The 20,503-nt window shown below is 41.9% G+C and overlaps 1 protein-coding gene across 6 annotated transcripts in view; it reads left to right on the top strand.

The window, feature by feature from the left end:
- Positions 1–10,539, top strand: part of UGGT1 (UDP-glucose glycoprotein glucosyltransferase 1) — a 48,367-nt gene extending 37,828 nt beyond the window's left edge. For 3 of the 6 annotated variants that reach the window (XM_074877812.1, XM_074877808.1, XM_074877807.1), the window contains 9 exons: positions 446–534; positions 1,015–1,119; positions 1,711–1,795; positions 3,124–3,306; positions 4,533–4,693; positions 5,191–5,305; positions 5,975–6,091; positions 6,432–6,591; positions 7,039–10,539. In XM_074877812.1, coding sequence (XP_074733913.1) covers positions 446–534; positions 1,015–1,119; positions 1,711–1,795; positions 3,124–3,306; positions 4,533–4,693; positions 5,191–5,305; positions 5,975–6,091; positions 6,432–6,591; positions 7,039–7,064 — 1,041 coding nt within the window. In that variant the 3' untranslated portion in view covers positions 7,065–10,539. The other 3 variants (XR_012630028.1, XM_074877809.1, XM_074877810.1) reach the window with 3 other exon arrangements.
- Positions 10,540–20,503: the final 9,964 nt, after the last annotated feature.

The following is a 20,503-nucleotide window of genomic DNA, read 5'->3' as shown; positions in this document are numbered from 1 at the left end:
GGATTTACTTGTGCTGGAGTAATTCTGGGATGTTCTCCTGATTTGCTGCCTTGTCTATCTGCTTTGGAGTCTCAGTGGCCAATAATACCTCTTAGAAACAGAACATGGTGGAGATGTTGGGTTGGGTTTTTTTTGGGGGGGTGGTTGGTTTCTTTGAGGGTTTTTCTTTGCCAGTCTCCTTCATCAAGGATGGTCACTAAACACCTCTTAGCAAAGCATTTTAACCATCTAGACTAACATGCCTTTGGTGTCTGAAAACAGCTTTGGAGTCTGTTCTGAAAATGTCCGTTTGCTGCCAAGCTGTTTCTCCAGACGGCTTAGGTTACCTATCAGCTCACTGGACATAATTCAAATGGATACAAACAGAGCCAGTGTCAAAATAACACTCCATAGCTGTTTGCCCAATATGTGGTTCCACTCACTAAAGCAATGTTATGCTTTACAGGTTCAGAAAAAACTAGATATGATGAATGAAGATCTACTAAGTGATGGTACCAGTGAGAATGAATCTGGATTTTGGGAATCTCTCAAATGGTAAAACTAATTCAGTAATAACCTGCAAGTCTCTTGAAACTGGGAAACTATTTGATGATACAGTTAGGTCTGTGATTATTTCATAGCTATCTATTAAGACTGCTTGAATTTAGGGCTATCTTTGATAGGATCCCTCTGGTTCTAGAGAACTGGGCTACTGCTTTGCACCTGCTCACCCTCCATTACCCCTACTGCTACTTGGGAGCCTGAAAACGTTGTTGATTTCCAAGAGCTGCACCTCAGCCAGCGATCTTTCAGTTGCATAGGTGTTCATATATAAGCTACTGGGTCTTCCATGTCTGTGTCTGCAGCTCTGTGCCTTGTGGAGGATACCCTGACCAGCGTGGGGGGGACAACACCAAACCCCACAGTTGTACTGTATTAAACCAACCCTGTAGCAATTTATAATCTGAGGCACTCTTTCCTAAACAGCTGGCCTGTACTATCTTCTCCTTTATATAAACACATTTGTCCTTTCAGGGGATTCACAGGAGGACAAAAGAATGAAGATGTGAAGCAGGATAAAGATGATGTACTAAATATATTCTCTGTGGCTTCAGGACACCTATACGAAAGATTCCTACGGTTAGTTCAGAATTTATAATCCGGGGGTTGCAAATGGTAATGTGCACCTCTTTCCACAAGGAAAAAAGGTTAGAATTCGTCAGAATAAAAAAAATGCAAACTTTTTCAGCAGCTCAGAAGTCCTCTAGATTTTGTATCTACTGTATTATAGGAACTTTTGTCTGCGTAACATCCATATGTTCAAAACAGACATAGTTTAATAGATGGTATGTTGCCGTCCTAAATTTTCTCACTACAATAACAATACATTTGTATTTGGTTATAAGAAGTTATAGAGTAAGTCATAGTTGCTTTGGAAAAGAATTTGAACTTCTGTTCTCAAAGGACTGTGAAAGCCAACAGGTTGTATATTCTCTGACTAGTTAAAATAGATAGATTTTTTGGGATTTAGTCATTTTGTAGATAAAATTAAGCCATTTGCAATAGGCTGAAGCTACCCACTTATTCTTCATGCATGAAGATCAGTTACCTGACACATAATTGCAGTTAGTCTAATAATATAAACCAGCAATTTGTAATCTGTTATGCAGCTGATCTCTAGTGGGTGGCAGTTGTTCCTGTTTAAATGCTTTATTTTTTTTCTTTTGGTAGCATAATGATGTTGTCTGTGCTGAAACATACTAAGACTCCTTTGAAGTTTTGGTTTCTGAAGAACTACTTATCACCTACATTCAAGGTTTGTTAATTAATTAGGAATTTATTCTATGGTGGGGAAAAATGTTTAAAAAAAAGAAGAAACCTGTGCATATGTGCAACCTGTGCATAATACTATTGTGTAAACATATGTACAGTTAGTTACCTGTCTGTATACCTTTTATTTTAACAAAGCATCAAGTTGGTATAAGCTGGTGGTTCTGCCTAGAAATCTTTGAGAAATAACAGACAGGTCGACAGTGGACTCATGCTGAAGGTATATATTTAAGGGAAAAGGACATATTAGGAAAATCATACCTGAAAGAAGGTGAACTTTTTTTTGTCACTCACATGATAAAGGTGTAGATTTTAAGATGAAATTCAGGGCTACAAACGTACATCTAATACATAAGGGTTGAAAGATTATAGGAAGAAAACTACCATAGAAGCTATGCCTGTGACTAGGTGTGGCGAGGGCTTCATAAGAGCAGACATTAAAACCATGTTTCAGACTGACTAGAGTACATGAGCGGTGCAGGGTAGAGAGTGTCACGGGGCCTGGATGAGTACACCTGGAAATACTTACTGGTTAGATGTGATACGTCATAAAACAAACAGCAGGATTCCAAACAGAACCCAGAGGTAAACGGATGCCAAAACTTTCAGAAATTTGCAACTTTGAATATGAGCAAGTAGCATTTCTTAGAGAATCTTGCCTGTTCAGCATGAACTCAAGGGGAGATAATAGGCAGTGTCCCTAGTGCTGCAACATGGGCTGTGCCGCCGCTCTGCTCTTGTCAGTCGCCTCCTGGGGTGGTGCAACAATAACGCTTCCCCCCTCCCTTCCCAACGGCTGTGTTGTACCCTTGGCTAAACCTGTACCCTCGCAGTGTCGGAGGAAGCCTCACAGATGAGAATGTCAACTGATTTGACAGTGGGCCAAGTTGTTCTAGTAAAAAATTTCTCCCAATTCTTTTATCTCATTTTATTATTCCCATTTACACTGGTTTGTACAGCCCTAAATAATAATTCTCCCATCTGTGAAATTTTATGATTTAAGTAATTCATTCTGTTAAACTGATCTGTGGATCACTATAAAATGGCTCATAAGTAACTGTGTGGGGAAGAATGCCAAAATATTTAGTTGTCTTATAATAGTTGGCTTTACAATTTGTACTGATTGTTCAGTTTGGGGTTATGTCTTTGTTTGAAGTAACAATGAAACTGTAGTTATTCTTTGCGGTATTTAATTTTCTAATGTTCTGTGCCTTATTATAGGGCTGAAGTCTCTCTCTTGTAATGCACTTTTTTTTTTTCCCAGCAGAGGAACAAAGAACTGAGATAAGCTATTTTTTCCCCCTCCCTCTGCAGGAGTTCATCCCATACATGGCAAAGAAGTATAATTTCCAGTATGAGCTTGTCCAGTATAAATGGCCACGCTGGCTTCATCAGCAAACAGAGAAACAGCGTATCATCTGGGGTTACAAGATCCTCTTTCTAGATGTGCTCTTCCCATTAGCTGTTGATAAAATCCTGTTTGTGGATGCTGATCAGGTAACACGGAGGTTGGAATTACCTGCTCTTTTCCTTTTTTCTTTTTCTTTTTTTTCTTTTCTCTAAGAATAGTATGTGCTTGAATACAATGTCTGTATTATTGGAAACGTTGCAAGTTTGAGCCCTTAGCAGGCATGACTGCAGGTTGATTCTGTAACTACAGCATGCTTCAGTGAGTGCTGTTCTTTCTGCCTGTTCCCACAAAGATTGGTTTTGTTGGCCCGTCTCTTCCTTTTGTCTGGTTCCTCGTTCACTCACTGTGATTCCAGCTAGTTTGCCAAATAGATTCTTGTTTCACCCTTCCATTTTTCCAGTTCCATCTGTTTTCCCAGTCTGCAGATCACTTACCACATACGGCTTTTTCCTAAGTCACCAAACACCCTGCCTTCCCACCCCCCTGCTTTTAACTTGGCCAGATCTGGGTGGCTTTCAGAGGAGCGAGGAGGCAAATCCCTTGTGTGTGAAGCCGTGTCCTGCTGCAAAGCAAACGGTGTCTCTGAGGCTTTGTATGTGCTTACTGCCTGAACTGTTTGAAAGTACGGGATACGTGGGCAGTGAGAACTGCCAAAAATACTCCTTCAAAAACATACATGAAACTGAGAAGTACAGATTATCAACACATAAGTATAAAATGCCTTCGGCGTTTTGGCATATGTACCATATGATCCCATGTCAGTTAAAACCATTACATCTTATGCTGAGGTATCACCGAGGATAAATTTTCAGCTACACTGTTCTCATTTTAGACAGTTTTTGCTCCGTTTATAAAAGAGATATTAATGCATTTTTTTTTTCCCCACCAGAGTCGTATTTTTAGTGTAGTATTACTGCCACAACATCTGTGTCAAAAAGACATTAAAAAGCCTTGATCCCTGAAGGGTTTCCAAACTTTCAAAAGGAAAGGATACAAAGGATCACAGTAGAGTTCATGTATAGTGAGAATTCTTGCTGCTTATTAAGCAGCAATTTGGCACGTCAGCTGTCAAACCAACCCCTATCAGATTATTTTAAGCTCTATTTTAGTTGCTCCAGCTCTAAGGGCAGGGGAGACAGCACCTTTTGTACTGTGTTTTTGTACTACGTATACATAATGCAAAGGACTGCAGAGTATAACAGATAATTCTTCCTTTGACTGTTTGCTCAGTTTGAATTAAATCCTGACCAGCATTTCAAAATAACTTTTGGCAGGCTTCTACAAATAAAAATAAAATGTCCCTTCCCTTCAGATTGTGCGCACAGATCTAAAGGAGTTAAGAGATTTCAATCTAGATGGTGCTCCTTATGGATATACTCCCTTCTGTGACAGTCGAAGAGAAATGGATGGTTACAGGTTCTGGAAATCGGGATACTGGGCAAGTCATTTAGCTGGAAGAAAATACCACATCAGGTACTGAAGAATTGCGTTTTGTTGAAATAGAGGGGGAAGGCTTTTGCTACTACTTAGAATTAGCAGAAAACTAGCTGAGGTATACAACGCTGCGGTGAACCACTTTCTGCTTACTGTTGCCTCTTTAAGGTTCCATTGCCTATGGTCCATTTGAAGCACTAGGGACACTGAAGTTACTTTCAGTATGCTACAACTTTTACAGATGAAGAACTGAAGTGTTAAAAGAACTGAAGTGTTAACTAACCAGACATCTTCATTTCTTAATAACAAATGTTGGAAGAAGGGACTGCATGACAGCAAAGCTAATATAGATTTGTTGACAACTTTTTTTCGTACGTGCCATGACCTTGTTAGAACTGCTTTCCTGCCTTGTTTTAGATAATTTGATGCACTGCCACCAAGAGATTGTTTAGCATATTATATCTTGGGCTCTGCTGGGGCTGCAGTAAGTTACCCATCAGTCAAATGTCATTACTAATTGCATCATCTCCATGTAGTGCTCTGTATGTTGTGGATCTGAAGAAGTTCAGAAAGATAGCAGCTGGAGATCGCCTCAGAGGACAGTATCAGGGTCTTAGTCAGGACCCTAACAGTCTGTCCAACCTTGATCAGGTGTGTTTTTATTGCGTTTGGTTTGTTTTCTTTTACTGGGGGTATGATGACAGGTTAGGACCTCTCCTTTCCTGGCCAAACTTCAATCACAGCCAGATGCCCGTGGCAGTCCCGTTATGCCCTGCCTTCAAATGAGGCAGGTATTGATAGCATCAAGTCTAACTGGTGGGCAGAAACAACACTTTCCCCTTCAATGGCTTAAGACTATCAAATTTTCCAGTATACTCCAAGACAAATACATAACACAACCGGGTGCTTGTTTCTTGAGCTATCCAGCTCTGAGTGCTTTATTGTGCATGGACTTAATAACATGGAAATAAGGCTTGGGCTGTGGTGGATGGAAAAATAACACTGGTTTTAATCAATGAAGAATAGTCTTCCAAACTGGTCCAGTACAGGTTTGATACTGGATTCATATTACTGCTTTTATACTTTTTGCTAAATAACTATTTTTCAACAAAATAAGATCTAACAGTTGTAGTATGCAGGTTTTATTCCAAAGGACTTTCTTTGGAATGGAATGAAAGGTTGATTCATCACTTTTTATTTGCACTGGGAAAAAAAACTCTTTACAAACGTTGAACTTCTCAATGCTCTCTGGTTGAGGGGGCTGTTCCTCCCACCCTGCACGCTGTGGAAACTGCTACTAACTCTTACTCTTCACAACAGGATTTGCCTAACAACATGATCCACCAGGTGCCAATTAAATCACTCCCACAGGAGTGGCTGTGGTGTGAAACATGGTGTGATGATTCCTCAAAGAAGAGAGCAAAAACCATTGATCTGGTAAGTGCAGAATGGCTCCCTCATTCTTATGTCACAAAATATAGTGACCAGTTTTAGAGGCGCTTCCCTATCTCAGATCTAGGCACCTCATCCCATATTGTCACTTAAATGTTTTCAGCACTTCAGTTTTTGTCCTTTAGCTTCCAGATTTCTCTTACCTGGAGCAGTGACATTATTATGAATTTGGAAGGAGACTGTACACTGTACTCTAGCTAAAATGCAGGCATGTGTTGCTCACCAGCAACAGATTAATTCCACCAGGGGGAAGCATACCTCTATTCAGTAAATAAACCTTTTTTACGCATTAAGCCTCTGAACAGTTCGTATGTTTTGTTTGCAGTGTAATAACCCCATGACCAAAGAGCCCAAGTTGCAAGCAGCGATGCGTATAGTTCCCGAATGGCAGGACTATGATCAAGAAATCAAACTGCTCCATAGTCTTTTCCAGAAAGAGAAAGAAATGGGAACACCAGCTAAGATGCCAGGACAACACACACACGGTAATCTATTTCCCTACTTATGTAACTTTCTTCCTACCTGTTTGGCTGGGTGTTAAGTTGCCTGCTCGTTCACTGTCAGCTTGCACCATACAAAGGCTTGCATGGCGGATCTGTGAAATAATCTGTATGTTTTAATGGGATGGAAAGGCCTTGCTGAGCGAGGCTGGTGTAACTTAACCTGATTCTGAAACTTTGAGAACAGAGAGCTATGTCGCATGCTTGTTCCAGTTCTGTTAAAGACCCCCACTGTTCCTGGAATTTTACGAGCTTGGCCTTATCTTAACCCTTAATGAAAGCACCGCTATACACAATGGGTATGAATTGTTCTTCAGTCACTGGTAACCTTGCAAAGAACAAGTCTTTGGGGTTTATGTACTAATTTTCAAACCAATCTGCCAATTGAGGCAGCTGGAAATGCAGTGCTAATTTTTATCTCCTCTTCTACAGATCCAGCAGCACATGTGGAATTATGATCCATGGAGAGAAATTCAAGTTAGACTGTTTCATAGACAATTTTTATATTGAAAGCTAGTTTTTTTCCGGTATGTCTGCAAAACTGCTGAATAATTGAATGGGATGATGTATGCATTTTTATTACTTGCCTTTGGGTTAATTTCTGCATATGAAATAGGATCTGGATTGCTGGAATTAGCATTACTGGTTTTTGCACCTGTGGTGGAGATGAAAGAGCCCATGATGGAATTTAGCATTTCAGAAACAAAACTTCAAAATCCACTGGAAAAGCCACACAGCCTGTTCCTTCAGCTGTTGCTACCTCCACCACTGATGAAGATCCTGTTAGCCTCAGATCTAACTTGAGCCTGGGAACTGCAGACCCACTGAGCTGTTGTCTACAACATAAGTCCTAACCTCAACTGATGGAGATAATTTTTCCAGGTAACATTAAAAGGCTCAGAATCATGCCTTGAATTTGGGGTAGTTTTATCTGCAGGTATTCAAATGGTCGGAAATGCTTCTCAGATTTGTTCAGTATGCCCTTGATTTTGTAACAAATCAAGCATTACTTAGATTTTCTATTTCCTGTCTTTGTTTATTGCCCAACTTTTGAAGGTTTGGCTTAATGTAAAGCTACTACAATCTATTTAAATGCCCACCCAAACGCAAATCCCTCAGCTTACAAAGTAAGCAGAACATTGAATTTGACAGCTCAGTTCATCCTAGCCCCTCTGGCTTGAATCTAAGCGCCCTCCTTCCTTCCTACTCAAAGTTTAAATCAGTCTGCAAAACTGGTAGGGCCTTACTATTGCTGTGGTTCACTGATTCATGAATGTTTTTTGTTTATGAAAAATCTGTGGAAGCTTCGAAGTTTATCATCATGTAAATTTCATTAACTTTATTTTTCTTCACAGAGATGTTCTCACATCAATAAAAACTTTGGAGTTCTTAGGTCTTAAGCTTTAGTTCACACTCAGTCCTTTGATCATCCTTTTTGCTTGCACACATTACAGTCCTGATTTGATTTTGGGGTTTCTGAATATTTCACCTGCATTTGTTTTCATTCTGTGCACAGACAAGAAAACGTTTTCCTGCAAGGATTAATTACCCTGGGCTAGTTTTATCATTCATATTCATGTCTTAATTTTTAAAGATGCTGCCATAGTTCTGTGTTACAAACATACCAATTAAAAAAAAAAATCCTCAAACCCTGTTTCCCTCATGCTGTAGGATTACTGTGTGCTCCCTAGAACACGGAGAAGTTGAAGAGTTGAAATGTAAGAACTAAAGTAGTATTTCTAGTAATAAAATATAACTCCTTCTGCACCGCTTCTTTAGAAATCCAAACTGGGATCATTTCTGCCTCCCATGTTTTTATACAGGTAAATGTTCTGTGCTGTAAGAGCTTCACACTAAAGATAATCCTGACTTACAATAATTCTAGAATATCTTATTACACATCCTATAAATGTTTTTGAGGAAGCTGAAAGACAGCAGTGGTAGTGTTTAAACTATTCAATAGGGCAACTGAACAGAAAAGCAGCTTTCCTCCATCCAGCTCAAGAAAGGGCCCAAATCAGTAACTCAAACTCTTAAAAAAACAATGTTAAAAGAACCAGCTGGGTTCCCTTAAACACACATTGTGACAAGGTTAGTAAATTAATCAGCAACACTGCACAGACACTTCTGGTGGGTATCACAAGTGGGTAATTCTAGAAAGGTATTGGACAGTTGATAATCTCCCCCTCTCCAGAGGCAAAGCTATGCAAACACGGGGGGCTGGATCTCAAACCATGAACTTGCAGAGTACGAGCTGCTGGCTGGGGTATGTTCCATGTTGTGGGTTTGTAAATTCCAATAGTCTCCCTGATGCTCTGTAAATGACGAGTGGCTTATGCTTCCCATCAAAACTGTTCCAGTAAAGGATAAGCAGACTTACACTAGAAGGATTTTTTTCCTTGTGTAAAAAACAATATGCTAGCCAACACATTAATTACATACTGTGTTAATTAGCCTATTTTGAACAGATAATACAGCACATGTAAGATTACCCTTTCTGTGTTCAGCTGCAAACCACTTAGGCCTCTTTGGAGCATGTGGAATGGCAGAGGATCAGGTGGGCAGTGGCTGTACACCACAGTTTCATCCAGGGATGGACAGGAGCAAGCAGAGGGGATCATGTAGGATGACGGTGTGTGGGTGGGGAAAGAATCTGCCCAAGCCATAAGTTTTCTGTGAAACAAAACCCTCTCCTATCTAGAGCCATATTGGGCTTTATTTTTTTCCAAATATTATTAGAAGCCAGAAGATAGAGCATAAAGTAACCTATTAAATTCAGCACAATATTTACAATGCCTTGTTTAGAGTTGAAGAAGGAGAAAATATTTTTGAATGATTTTTTTTAATTATGCTCCTCCATTCTAATAGCTAATGCATGCACTTAAACACCTACACTGCATAATTATTTTTTTTTAATTATAAGGTCTAGCAAGCTATGGATAATATTTTTGTTCCCTCTGGTTAACAGAGAGCGTGCTCTTCTGTTCAGCTCTTGAGAAAAAAAACCCAAAATCTAACTCACAATTGATATAGAAAGAAACCAAAAACATGTATTGTGAGATTTTGTACCTTCTGCAGTACTCTTCAAGAGCCCTGTACCTGTTCTCAAGTACATTATAAAATGCACATGGTACAAATCATTCTGAATGTGAACTACTCCAGTTTTTCCTAGGAAGCCACTGTTTGCACAAAGAAATAACAATCCTAGAGGAGAAGAGTCACTTATTTTGGGTCTGTGCATATGCTTGCTCATAGTGCTCAACTGGGCCTTAAAAGAAAAACCTTTCGACAGCTCCATCTAGAAGGCATCTCAGAGTAAGATGATTATTGAAGTAGAGCTGCTTCTGATCACACCACAGATAGCCTGCTCCTGTAAACTAGTAAGACTGATAAGAAAAAATAGAAAATGGGGATTACAGAGGTCACAACGTAATTTTGCATCCCTCAGATTAGAAAGGCCACTTCTGTGGCAAAAAGTGATGACGCTGTTCCAAATCTTTGGATAGAAGCAGCTTGTCCTCTTGGTGAAAAGTTCACACTGAAAAATACCCAGTACTTTATTTTAAAAGGAAGCTGCCTTACTAGAAATCAAATAGCAGAGAAACGTGTTTTTAAGCTTTCTCTTTCATTTAGCTACTGGGGGATGGGTTGTAAAGGAAATGGATGGGGTGGGATATGTACAAAGCAGTAAATACCCAGTCACAATCTTAGGAACCAAAACTTTTTTTTTTTTAATATAAACTGTTTTGCATATCCAAATCTCCTGTAATCTGTTCAAGAATATACTGTAACTCAGTGTGGCACTGATACCTACTGCCCCAAGATACTGGAAGTTGTTCTCTACTGAATGTTACTTGAACTGAGATTACAGTGAGTTTCCCAGTACAGTGGCAACAATAAGATCTAATTAAATAAAGCCTGTTCTGTTCTTTACCCATGCCTCTCCTGTCAATGACTTTGGGTCTGGTAACTGATGTTTTAATGGAGTTGCTTAAGAGTATATTTTTCACTTTTCTTGTATTCAAGTGTTGGGATACTGTTGAAAAGCTGCTAGGGAAAAGTAGAGTTCCTCCTCCAAGCTACTCTTGTTAATCATGGTATTAAAGTAACCCCTAGCCTGAGATACTTCTGTTAAAGAAATTATAGAAATATTTTACATTTAAGGTAGATTTATATCTTTTTTCCAACTCTACTAATAATAAAAAAAGGTGCTTCTATGTCAGTTTTATTCATTGGATTAAGTTTTACACCAATACACGCACAGTAAGCACTCAGAAAAGTTAGTGTTTCTCAAATAGTACTTCTAACTACAAAGCTGTGTTGGGGTCTCTTTCAGAGTTGGGAATGAATTCCAAACTCCTAGGGGACTCTGAGAAAAGCCTCTCAACCAGAGCATCTTTATTAATCACAGAGCTATAAAATAGACAGTTTTACACAGAAAGCTCAGTTGAATGCCATAGAAATGTGGATTTGGTTTCCTACAGTTGTCTCTTTGAACTCGTTCAGGTTTGGAAAATGAGAACAATTCTTAGGAGACAACTAAAAGGAAAGAGGAATCAGCCAAAAGAATAAATACAATGGCATACGCCTATTGCCTCCTCAGCCAATAAGGGGGTTTGCAGCAGCCCCACTTTTAATTTTCAAAGTACATATTTAAGGATGTGACTGTACATCAGTACACCGTTTTATGTCTGAGACTGATTTCCCTCCATGCCAAAACTGCTAGCTTAAATGAGAAAAACTGATGGGTGGCTGGGGTGCAAAAAGTAGTTTTGAATCTTTTTCTACAAATCACAATTTTAAAAACTATTAGCCTGAATACAACAGATTTTTCGATGGGCAAACTGTCCCAATCCCCTCCACCCCCATCCTGCTAACTCTATCAATACAGGCCTGTAACTTCTGCCATACACCCTGTAGGGCTCAATGGGGTGGGGAGGTGCGTTCCTCCAGCCGGGCCCGTCCCGCCACACGGTGCCGGGTGGCTCCTTCCATGCCGTAACGCGCCAAGGGCAGCTGCTGTATGAGTTCTGGCTTGTCTCTGGACTTCTTGCCACCTGCACAAGGCATCACCCAACGGTGTCCAACCTGCCTGTTCACCTTCTCGACAGCAATCTTCAAAGGAATTTCCAGCACCCGTGGCTAGCTCTTGAGAAGCAGAGCCAGCTTTTCCAGGGCAAGGCTTCCTGCCCTGCTCTGAATTACCAGCCTGGGGAGCCTCAGTCACCTCAGCGTGCTCTAACGCAGAGGCTGGCATGGGGATGGGCCATCCCCCCGTGCCGAGGCTGCAGCCGTACCCCATGCTGCAGGCAGACACCAGCGTGTCCACGCCGCAGCCCCACACCGACGGCTGTCACCGTCTGCTGCGTACCACTGATGGACGCTCCGACGGCATCAGGACATGTTCCTGCCACTCAGCCTTTCCTCAGCCCCACATCTTGCACTGCAAACACGTTACACCTAAATTTTGGCTCAGTCCTGCATACTTGTTAATGGAAGTCAGCAGATCTTTGAGGGAGGGGGCAACAGGGATGGGGGACTGACAGGGAATTTACAACAAGGAACAGCACTGCAGTTGAGGAAAACTCAGTTTGTTTCTGGCCTGTTTCAATTAGGAGGCAGCAAACACTGCAGTAGGATTCTTGTTTTCTCTCATGGTCCTGTTTAAAGAACAGGCAGTTGAAAAGCAGAGGTCCGAGGCTACCTGAGAGCATTATGAGGTGCAAAGGTACCTGCAGAACCAGACGTGCACACTGGTGGCAGCCCCTTGCTTCTGGCATATCAGCTCTAGGCTGTGAGCCTGCAGTCGCAGCTTTGCTGGAGCACAAGCTCATCTCCCCATAGCACAGTACGGCAAAACTTGCCTCACCTCTGCCATCCTCCCTGAGCAGCATTTGATGTTAGTACCGAGAGCCATCCTTCAGTAAGGAAGCACGGTGCCTCTACTGAAATAGAGTTTGCCACAGAATTAAAGCAGCACTTTACCCAAAGCTGTTTAGTGCCTCTTCTGGTATATTCAGCACAGCAGCTCAAATCCAGCTCCTATACACTCATGAGAGACAAAAGGGAGGAGAAGCCTCTGCACACATCGCAGGCACACAATTCATGTCTCATTTGCCTTGTACCATTTAGGCTCTACCTGGGAAACAGAATCACAGCCATGTGAGGGTAAGCAGTGCTTTATCTCCAGGTAAACAAACCACCTTCCCAGATGCTGCTTTTGCTGCCTCTTTCCGTCTATCGATCGAATGCTCACACTGACATAACAAGATGAAAAATCAGTCACTAACCTGCACTTCAGACTTAGTTAGGCTGCCCTTATCATCAGGGCTTGGCTGTAGCAGCAGAGATACCCTGTGACAGTCTTCCATGCACACTTTGCTAAGCCTGAAGAGAACCTCTCTAGATTACTGGTTTGGCCTGAGTCCCTGGCCAAGACACATGTGGCAGTGCCTGCACATACAAAAGCATCCTGTAACTTAGCACACAGCACACACCAGCACCCTCAGCTGTGCTCTGGGTGCAAGAGGCTCTCCTGGCCTTTCACTCGTGACTTCTTGCCTGCACACAGCTCTATGCTGTTCTAACAACCAGCACTCCCTGGAGAATGGGTCACAGGATTTAATCCTGTCCCTAGCAGACACCTGCAGTCTGCATCACAATAGAAAACCCCGTAAATTGGGATAGGCAATCGCAGGGGCTTCTGGCAGTTCTTGCTGGGCTTTGACAAGCTGGTGAGGTCAGTCAGTCCTCCCACTGCCACTTGGCGGTGAGTGGAGATGCTTAGGATGTAAATGCAAACCCCACGCCTGGGAACCAAAAAGAACACAGAACTCCCACCAGTATTGTAACTCCATCCAGCAGCTGTGCGGTGCCTCCATCACACATCTCAGCTCACAGCTGTTCAGAAAATGTCTTCAATTACTTTGTCCAACAAGTCTAGCCTGATTTGCAGTCACTGCAGAAATGCCTTAAGTGCACCCCAGGAAAGGATTAAACCTGTGCCCTCTGGAACCAAGAGACTCACAAATCTGCCATCTGTAACACAGCCACTGCCAGCACAACACAAAGCACGTGGTTCCTCACGGGACGGACGGTCCCAAACCCTGCCGCTTCCCCAGCGCGGCCTTGCAAGTCACCACAGAAAAAGGTTCACTCTGATGCTGTATTTACACTTCACACTTACACCTTGGCTAGCAGGGACACTGTAAATATACCAACATTCAAAGCCTACCCACAAGGAAATTCCTCCCCATTTGCTTTGCCTTCCTCCTCTTTGCCATAGAACTGTATTTACCCAATCACGAGTATTGCTAGTGGATTATACACTCCATCTGTTTTGATTCAACACACTGATCTTTGCTGACTTGAAGATAATTAAAGACCTCTCCCCCACTCTCCCTTTCTGTCTGCAGCATGTATGCCAGCTGCTTGTTGGAATCCAGATAATTGAACAGCATTCCCTAATCAGGACACTCAAGGAAAATCACTTCTGACTACCAGGTTTTATTGCTGACTAGACTTTAAGATCATTGCTAAGACAGATTGCCTTGTGCTTCGAATACATTGAATTTGCTCCTTATTAGACAGCTTGGGGCTTGATGAGGAATGAGAGCAGTGTTTCTTCTGTGTGAAGATCTGGAATAAAGAACTCTAAAATATGCTTGATTACAGCACAGCAGGGTCCTCTTCTGCTCCTCGGCAGCCCAGGAAACACAACAAGCAATCAAGCATTCTGCTTCTTTAACTAATGCTGTTACTACACCTGAGCACAAACACACCTGGAGATGCAGGACCTGCCTGACCACAGTGCTGTGCCTGGAGGATATCATTTGCTGAGGAGCTGCTGAGCCTGCAGGTGCATGGGAAGCACCCCACCACCCCTTGACACTGACTTACAAAGCCAAAAATCCTCCTGACTGACCTTTTCCAACTCCTAGAGATGGGAGGGAAGGACTAAGACATATGCCCAGCTTTAAAAGAGGGCAGCTGGTAACGTAGCTGAACAGGGGATGGGGGAGTGCTGCATGTCATGCACTGTGTTACCAGTTCCAGAGCTCACTGGTCTCACTGTCTGTTCATCGGAGGCTGTTGTACTTCTCACCATTCCCCCTCTACTACTCATGGTCACCTCCTCTGCAGCTCTTGGCTTCCTCCTAAAAGACACTACAGAACAGAGAACCACCTGCTTGCTTTGCATAAAATTAATTCCCAACACTAAAGCCATGGACCTTTTCTGGAAAAGCTTTTGCCATTCAAACTTGCTGTATCTTCATTCTCTGCTGAAAAGAACAAGTCTCAGATCTTAGACTCCAGTCTCCAACATTTTCTCTACCCGTAGGTGTTTATTTACTGCAATAAATATACAGTGAGGACTTCGAGCACTCAAAGTCTTTAGACTCTTTTCTTGATATTTTCTGGTTTGCTTGGTTGGGTGGTTATTTATTTATTTATTTATTTTTAATAAAGAAAAGGAAATCTTGGCACCAAAACTGGATACATTATTCCAAGTATTCCAGGATCAACTTCATCAACACTGCATAAAGAAAAAATGTTTGTGTGCATGCGTTTTTCTGTACATCCACACTCATTCTACCGAGTATTGCACCATAGGAGGCCACCTACCCATCCCACTGAGAAATTCTTTTGAAATGCTGGTCCACTACAATCACTAAAACCCTTTTGTGACTCAAGAATACACTCCCCTATTTGTTGGATGTCCTTGTGTTTCTTATTCCTAGATGTGTAATTTCAAATTTGCCATACTGAAATGCTTTTGTTGTTCCCCTCCAGAAAGAGGCCCCAAGAAATCTGCATTGCTGTGTATGATTCACTGCCGCTGAACAGCTGTCACCACAATTGCTTCCAGACCTTTACGGAAGCAATGAATAGCACAGATCACTACAGAGGAAAAGAACCTCAAACACCTATTTGATAGGGATTCCCACTAACTATTACTAGTAGAACTTTGCTAACTGGTTCTTAATCCTTTTAACACACGCTCTAAGGACATGCTATATAGTAACATTATTTTGGAGCCACAAGGTAAGCTTTTGTGTAGCATTTATCTTTACACTCAGCATTGCTATTAAACCCAAACTTACAATTCCTCAGAGTCACACTTGTTTGACAATAATTACGTCCCATAAAACCCTCTCAAGAGTAATTTCAGCTCTCAAGGCACCGCTGACATCTCAGGAGCTTCCCCTCTGTTTTGTTTCACAGAAGTCTGAACAAGCAACTCTTTGCTGAGCTTTTCTGGAACCTGTGCCTTCTCTTCCACAGTTTATCAAAAACTAATGTCATTGTGTCAGTGATTTTCCCAGTCATCTCTTCAGACCCTTCCTAAATACCAGTTATTGAGTTGTCCCTTTAGAAATACCTCAAAATATCAGCCGCTTCACGTGTATTGGACCAGACTGATGAAGATATCCCAGTACTATCAATAAACAAGAGCACACCATTCTGATTCTTTTTACATACAGCACACATATACCTATTAAGTATCCTGCCTTTTATTAAGCAATTTTGCCATCTTCACCTAGGAACAAAGCCAAATGAGTTAAGAACATTTTTCCTAATGTCCTACTTCTTTTCCTTAAATTGAACTGTATTTAAGATGCGTTCAAGGTAGAGTGTGTTTCTCTCTCTTGGGTAAATAAGGCCTTATCTGTGGCTGTACCAGCAGCCACAGAGGCCCATTAGCAGACATGCTGACTGAATTATGCTCCTACCCCAGGAATGTGTCTCTAACTCTGAATGGAGGCACATTGGCAGGCTTATATGGGAAAACTCGCTGCTGTTGATCTGTCCAGATCTCTGTAAGAACACATTGTTTTGTTTTCACAAGCCACTCGACTGGTGTCTTTCAAAAAAACCCCTCAAAAATAAGAGATGATGCTTTTGCTCTCTTGAATATTTTAATTGTTTGGCCCAACAACATTGTTGTCTGCTGGCTTGAAAGGTACCACCCAAGTCACCAAATCCAGTATCTTGATACCACAACCACTACTGCATAAACACATTCCCAAAGTTATGCAGATCACTTTAAATGAGCTGGGTTTCTTACTCCCCCATCTTACTGCTGGGAAGCTGTTCAAACCTCACCACACTGACAGGGATGGAAATCATCTTCCAGTTGCCCACCTAAACTTACACATGGCAATTTCACACTCATGTTCCCCCTTATGCCTACATTTGCTTTTAACTTCTACAGCTTTTTTTTTTTTGCCTTCCTGCTGCCACACCCCTTCACATTTTACTCTTTCTCACTGAACAAACAAGCCAAGTTCTTAAAAAAAAAGAAAAAAAAGATACTCTTTGGGAGATGACCTTATGGTAGATGATAGAATTTTCTGTTGGAAGCTGGTTACTCAGAATCACACTGGTGGACCGACTGAGGCAGTTTTTAGCTACATGGTCCTTTTATTAACATAACTGAAGGAAAGCACGCTGAACATGCTGCACAATGATCTTCCTAGCAGATGTTTTGACCTGTAGATGGAGCACTTGCACCGCTGAAAAAATCCGCAAGTGCCTGCTGACCCCTTCCCAGCATTTTCCAGCAATTTTTAAATTGGGAAATATTTGTCCCATGTGGTCTACTGTTGCATTCCTTTAAAAAAGGAAAAAAAAAAAAAAGGCGAAAAGGGGAAAAAAAAAGTCAAAGTCCAAAGACAGAAAACTGGAGCTTGGCAAGCTCTACCCAAATCAGCCCTGAGTAGGAACATATTCTCATGCCCCACAGCTGCACAGTGGCTGTGTTGCATGCATGTTAGGACATGCACTGAATACCATCTCTGTGAAGTACGGATACATTTGCTAGACTTGCTGCTATTAAGTCATAAGGCTTTTCAGTGAAGTTCAAATATAGTTACCTTGAAAATGTCTAACTGCCTCCAGGAAAAGAAGCAGCCAAACAGATCCATTTCTGGATTTATCGTAGGTGGTTTTTTGTTTGTTTGGCTAGTTTGTTGGTTGGTTGGGGTATTTTTTCCACTATTTATTAATAACAAAATCCTGTGGAACTGCTTTTATTTCACTTACCATCAACTTTCTAGGGCAAATCATGAGCCAATTTATTCATTCAAATGAAGACTATCATCTCCTTTGAAGCACTGCACTAGAATTAGGACACCTCTTTTACAAAAATGGATTGGTTCTAGGAGAAATGGGCTGGAAACGCAGAAATCTCTACACTACATTGAACCAGGTTTATTTGGTCCCCTGTTTTGTATCTGATCATGACTATCACAAGCTCTTTGGCGAGAGTGGGCAAAAAAAATCTTGTAGAAAGTAATTCAGAAACCCCTGCATAGTTCAAGAATCATCTTCCTACCTCCAACTATGGCAGAAACTCGGACGTAAGGGCAGAAGTCTGTGCTTCTTGTAGGAAGATCATATTTCCGAGGGAAGCTGTTGTCTCACATCCCACTCAGAGAAACACTTTTTCCTGGGTAACATTAACACCTAAAGACTCTAAATCAAATATCTATTTCCAAGACTTTCATTCTGTTCACTGATATAACTGATAAATTTACTTTCTTTTTGAAGGGTGAGCACTGGAAATACAGTGTGTGTTGTGAATGTGTGTCCCCCCCTTTTCTTTCTGTAAAGCAACCAAAAACATACAGTGATTGAGCTCCATCATAATGCTATCATCTGAGTGGCACAGTAGAGCTAAAGCTATGCTCTGCCTACACATTGAAGCAAATCTTTCTGTCAGAGTTTCCAAGTGCCTTTCTGCTTACTTCTTTTGAACAAACCCACTGGTGAACAAGATGCAATCCTTCTCTTCCTCATCGTCAAAGTTCCTGCCTTGCCTGCTTTCCCTCCACCAGACAGCTGATTCATGAGAAATGTCTTACCAGCTCATATCCATGGAATAATAAATGCATCTGATCACTTTGTGTTGCTGATCAAAGCAAGAACTGCAGTCTAAAAGCAGAAATGTGATCCAAAGGTAGTGTCAGCCCCATCAAGCAGAAGCTGAATATTTTAACATCTGGAAGTTGATTTTAAAAGCAAAGCCCAGGTATTTTAGGCATGAAGGTGTCAAGGAATGAGATATTAGAAAGCTCTCACTATAGGGACCCAACCTCGCAACCATCTAAAAGCTGTGCAACTTGTTTGCTCATTCATTCATTTACTTAAGGCTGTAAAGCTTAATGCCTATGTAGCAGAAAACAAGAGAGAAGCTGCTCTTATAAGTCAGTAGCTGCTTGGCGCATTAACCAAGACACTGACCAGTGCACGTGGAACACAAGTGCTCTGAGAAATTCATCTGCTGCCAGCAAACAGCACAGAATTTGAGGAAGAAATTAAGCGACTGCTTTAGATACTTCTCAGTATCCTAAACTATTACTAACTGATATGAAAATCCTTGAAATAGGCAAATTTTTTGTTTGTTATCCCTTTCTTATCCCAAGTTACCCTGGGGAATGACAGGGAAGTCCCCCTCTCCACATACCAGCCCTACTATAGGCAAGACTCATCAGCTTCTGGTATTTAAACAGAATTGATATGACAGAGAAAAGGCCATTTCTAGGCAGGGAAAAAATTTTCCAGCCCCTTTAACATCAGAAGAGGTCCCTCAGACAGACAACTCCACCAAAGTAACTCATATCTTACATCTGTTTTGCTAAATTTGGCAAACCCTAACGTGGAGAGCTCAACCAGTGCAGGTCTGCGTGCAGACATGTCCCAGTACCCTGCAGCCAGGACTGAGATGAGAACAAGTACAGAAAATGGAGGCCACAAAAGCTAGGGAGAATCCATGCCATCTGCTGACGTGTCAGATGTCCAGGCTCTGGCTCTCCAACGTGCTTTTTACACATCCAGAGGAGCAACATGCGCACCTTCCCTTGCCTGTTCTCAGCACAGAACTAACAAGCCCAATCTCTGCACACTTCCCACCCTCATCCAGCCCTACCCTGCGGAAGGAGGGAGGAATAATGCCAGGAAGGCAGGCGTGGTGCTAGACGAGCTGCCTTCCTGGGGTTTAGGAGGAAGGGTCTCTAAACAGAGTCCTCCAAGGAGTAGAGGGGATGAAGGAAAAGGGAGAGGCACACAGTACCCCTCCACTTACCACTCCAAAGTGTCCAACCCCAGAGGATGTTGAAGTCTGCAAGACCAGGAGAGCAACAGGAGCTCAGACACAGCTGCAGGCACTGGAGAACTGCTGCAGGTGAGGATATCCAAACACAGCACTGCGATTGATTCAGCTGAACTCTGAAACTGTGGCTGAGCATCTACAGGCCCTTGGGGACGGGAAAGGGGAGGGGCACCTTCAGAAAAATTGCACCCAGCACAGTTAATTAATGTAGTAATTATAAGCACACATTTTTCTCTTAAACAAAGACAGAATTTTCCACAAAAATTAAAGAGCAAGAAACAGTCACTACCATACAGCAGCCACAGAAAGCCAGGTCCTAAAAATAAATACTTTTCTTACTTCCTTTTTATTTCCTTTTATTTTTCTACTTTCTTCATAGTTGAGCAGGATACAGAGGTGAATCTGAGCTACAGCCTTTTCATGTAATCCCAGCATGACCATCAGATTCAAACTCAGACCCAAACTCCCTTCTGTTTGGATCTACAGCTTCCTGAGATTGGGTGGGAGGGGGCAAGGAGTCATATGCCTGGATCACAGCTGGAACCAACAACTCAAAGTGTCTTTCCAAGACACCGCTTGCTCAGCCCACCTGAACATACCCAGGCATGCCCACAGAGGAGAGTGGTTTCACAAACTATCTCCTATGCTTTCTCCAGCAAGAGTTCAGAGATGTCAGACTCTCTCCAAAACAAGTGCTCAGCACGCTCTCAGTTTATATGTCACAGGAGAACTACAAGTAAATAATTAAAGTCTTTACTGAAATCAGTAGCCAGGCTACTCTGA

Source organism: Strix uralensis, chromosome 9 (genome assembly GCF_047716275.1).
Source record: "Strix uralensis isolate ZFMK-TIS-50842 chromosome 9, bStrUra1, whole genome shotgun sequence".
Taxonomy (NCBI): domain Eukaryota; kingdom Metazoa; phylum Chordata; class Aves; order Strigiformes; family Strigidae; genus Strix; species Strix uralensis.
Note: the sequence above shows the minus strand (reverse complement) of the source record. Positions and strands in the feature narration are given on the sequence as shown.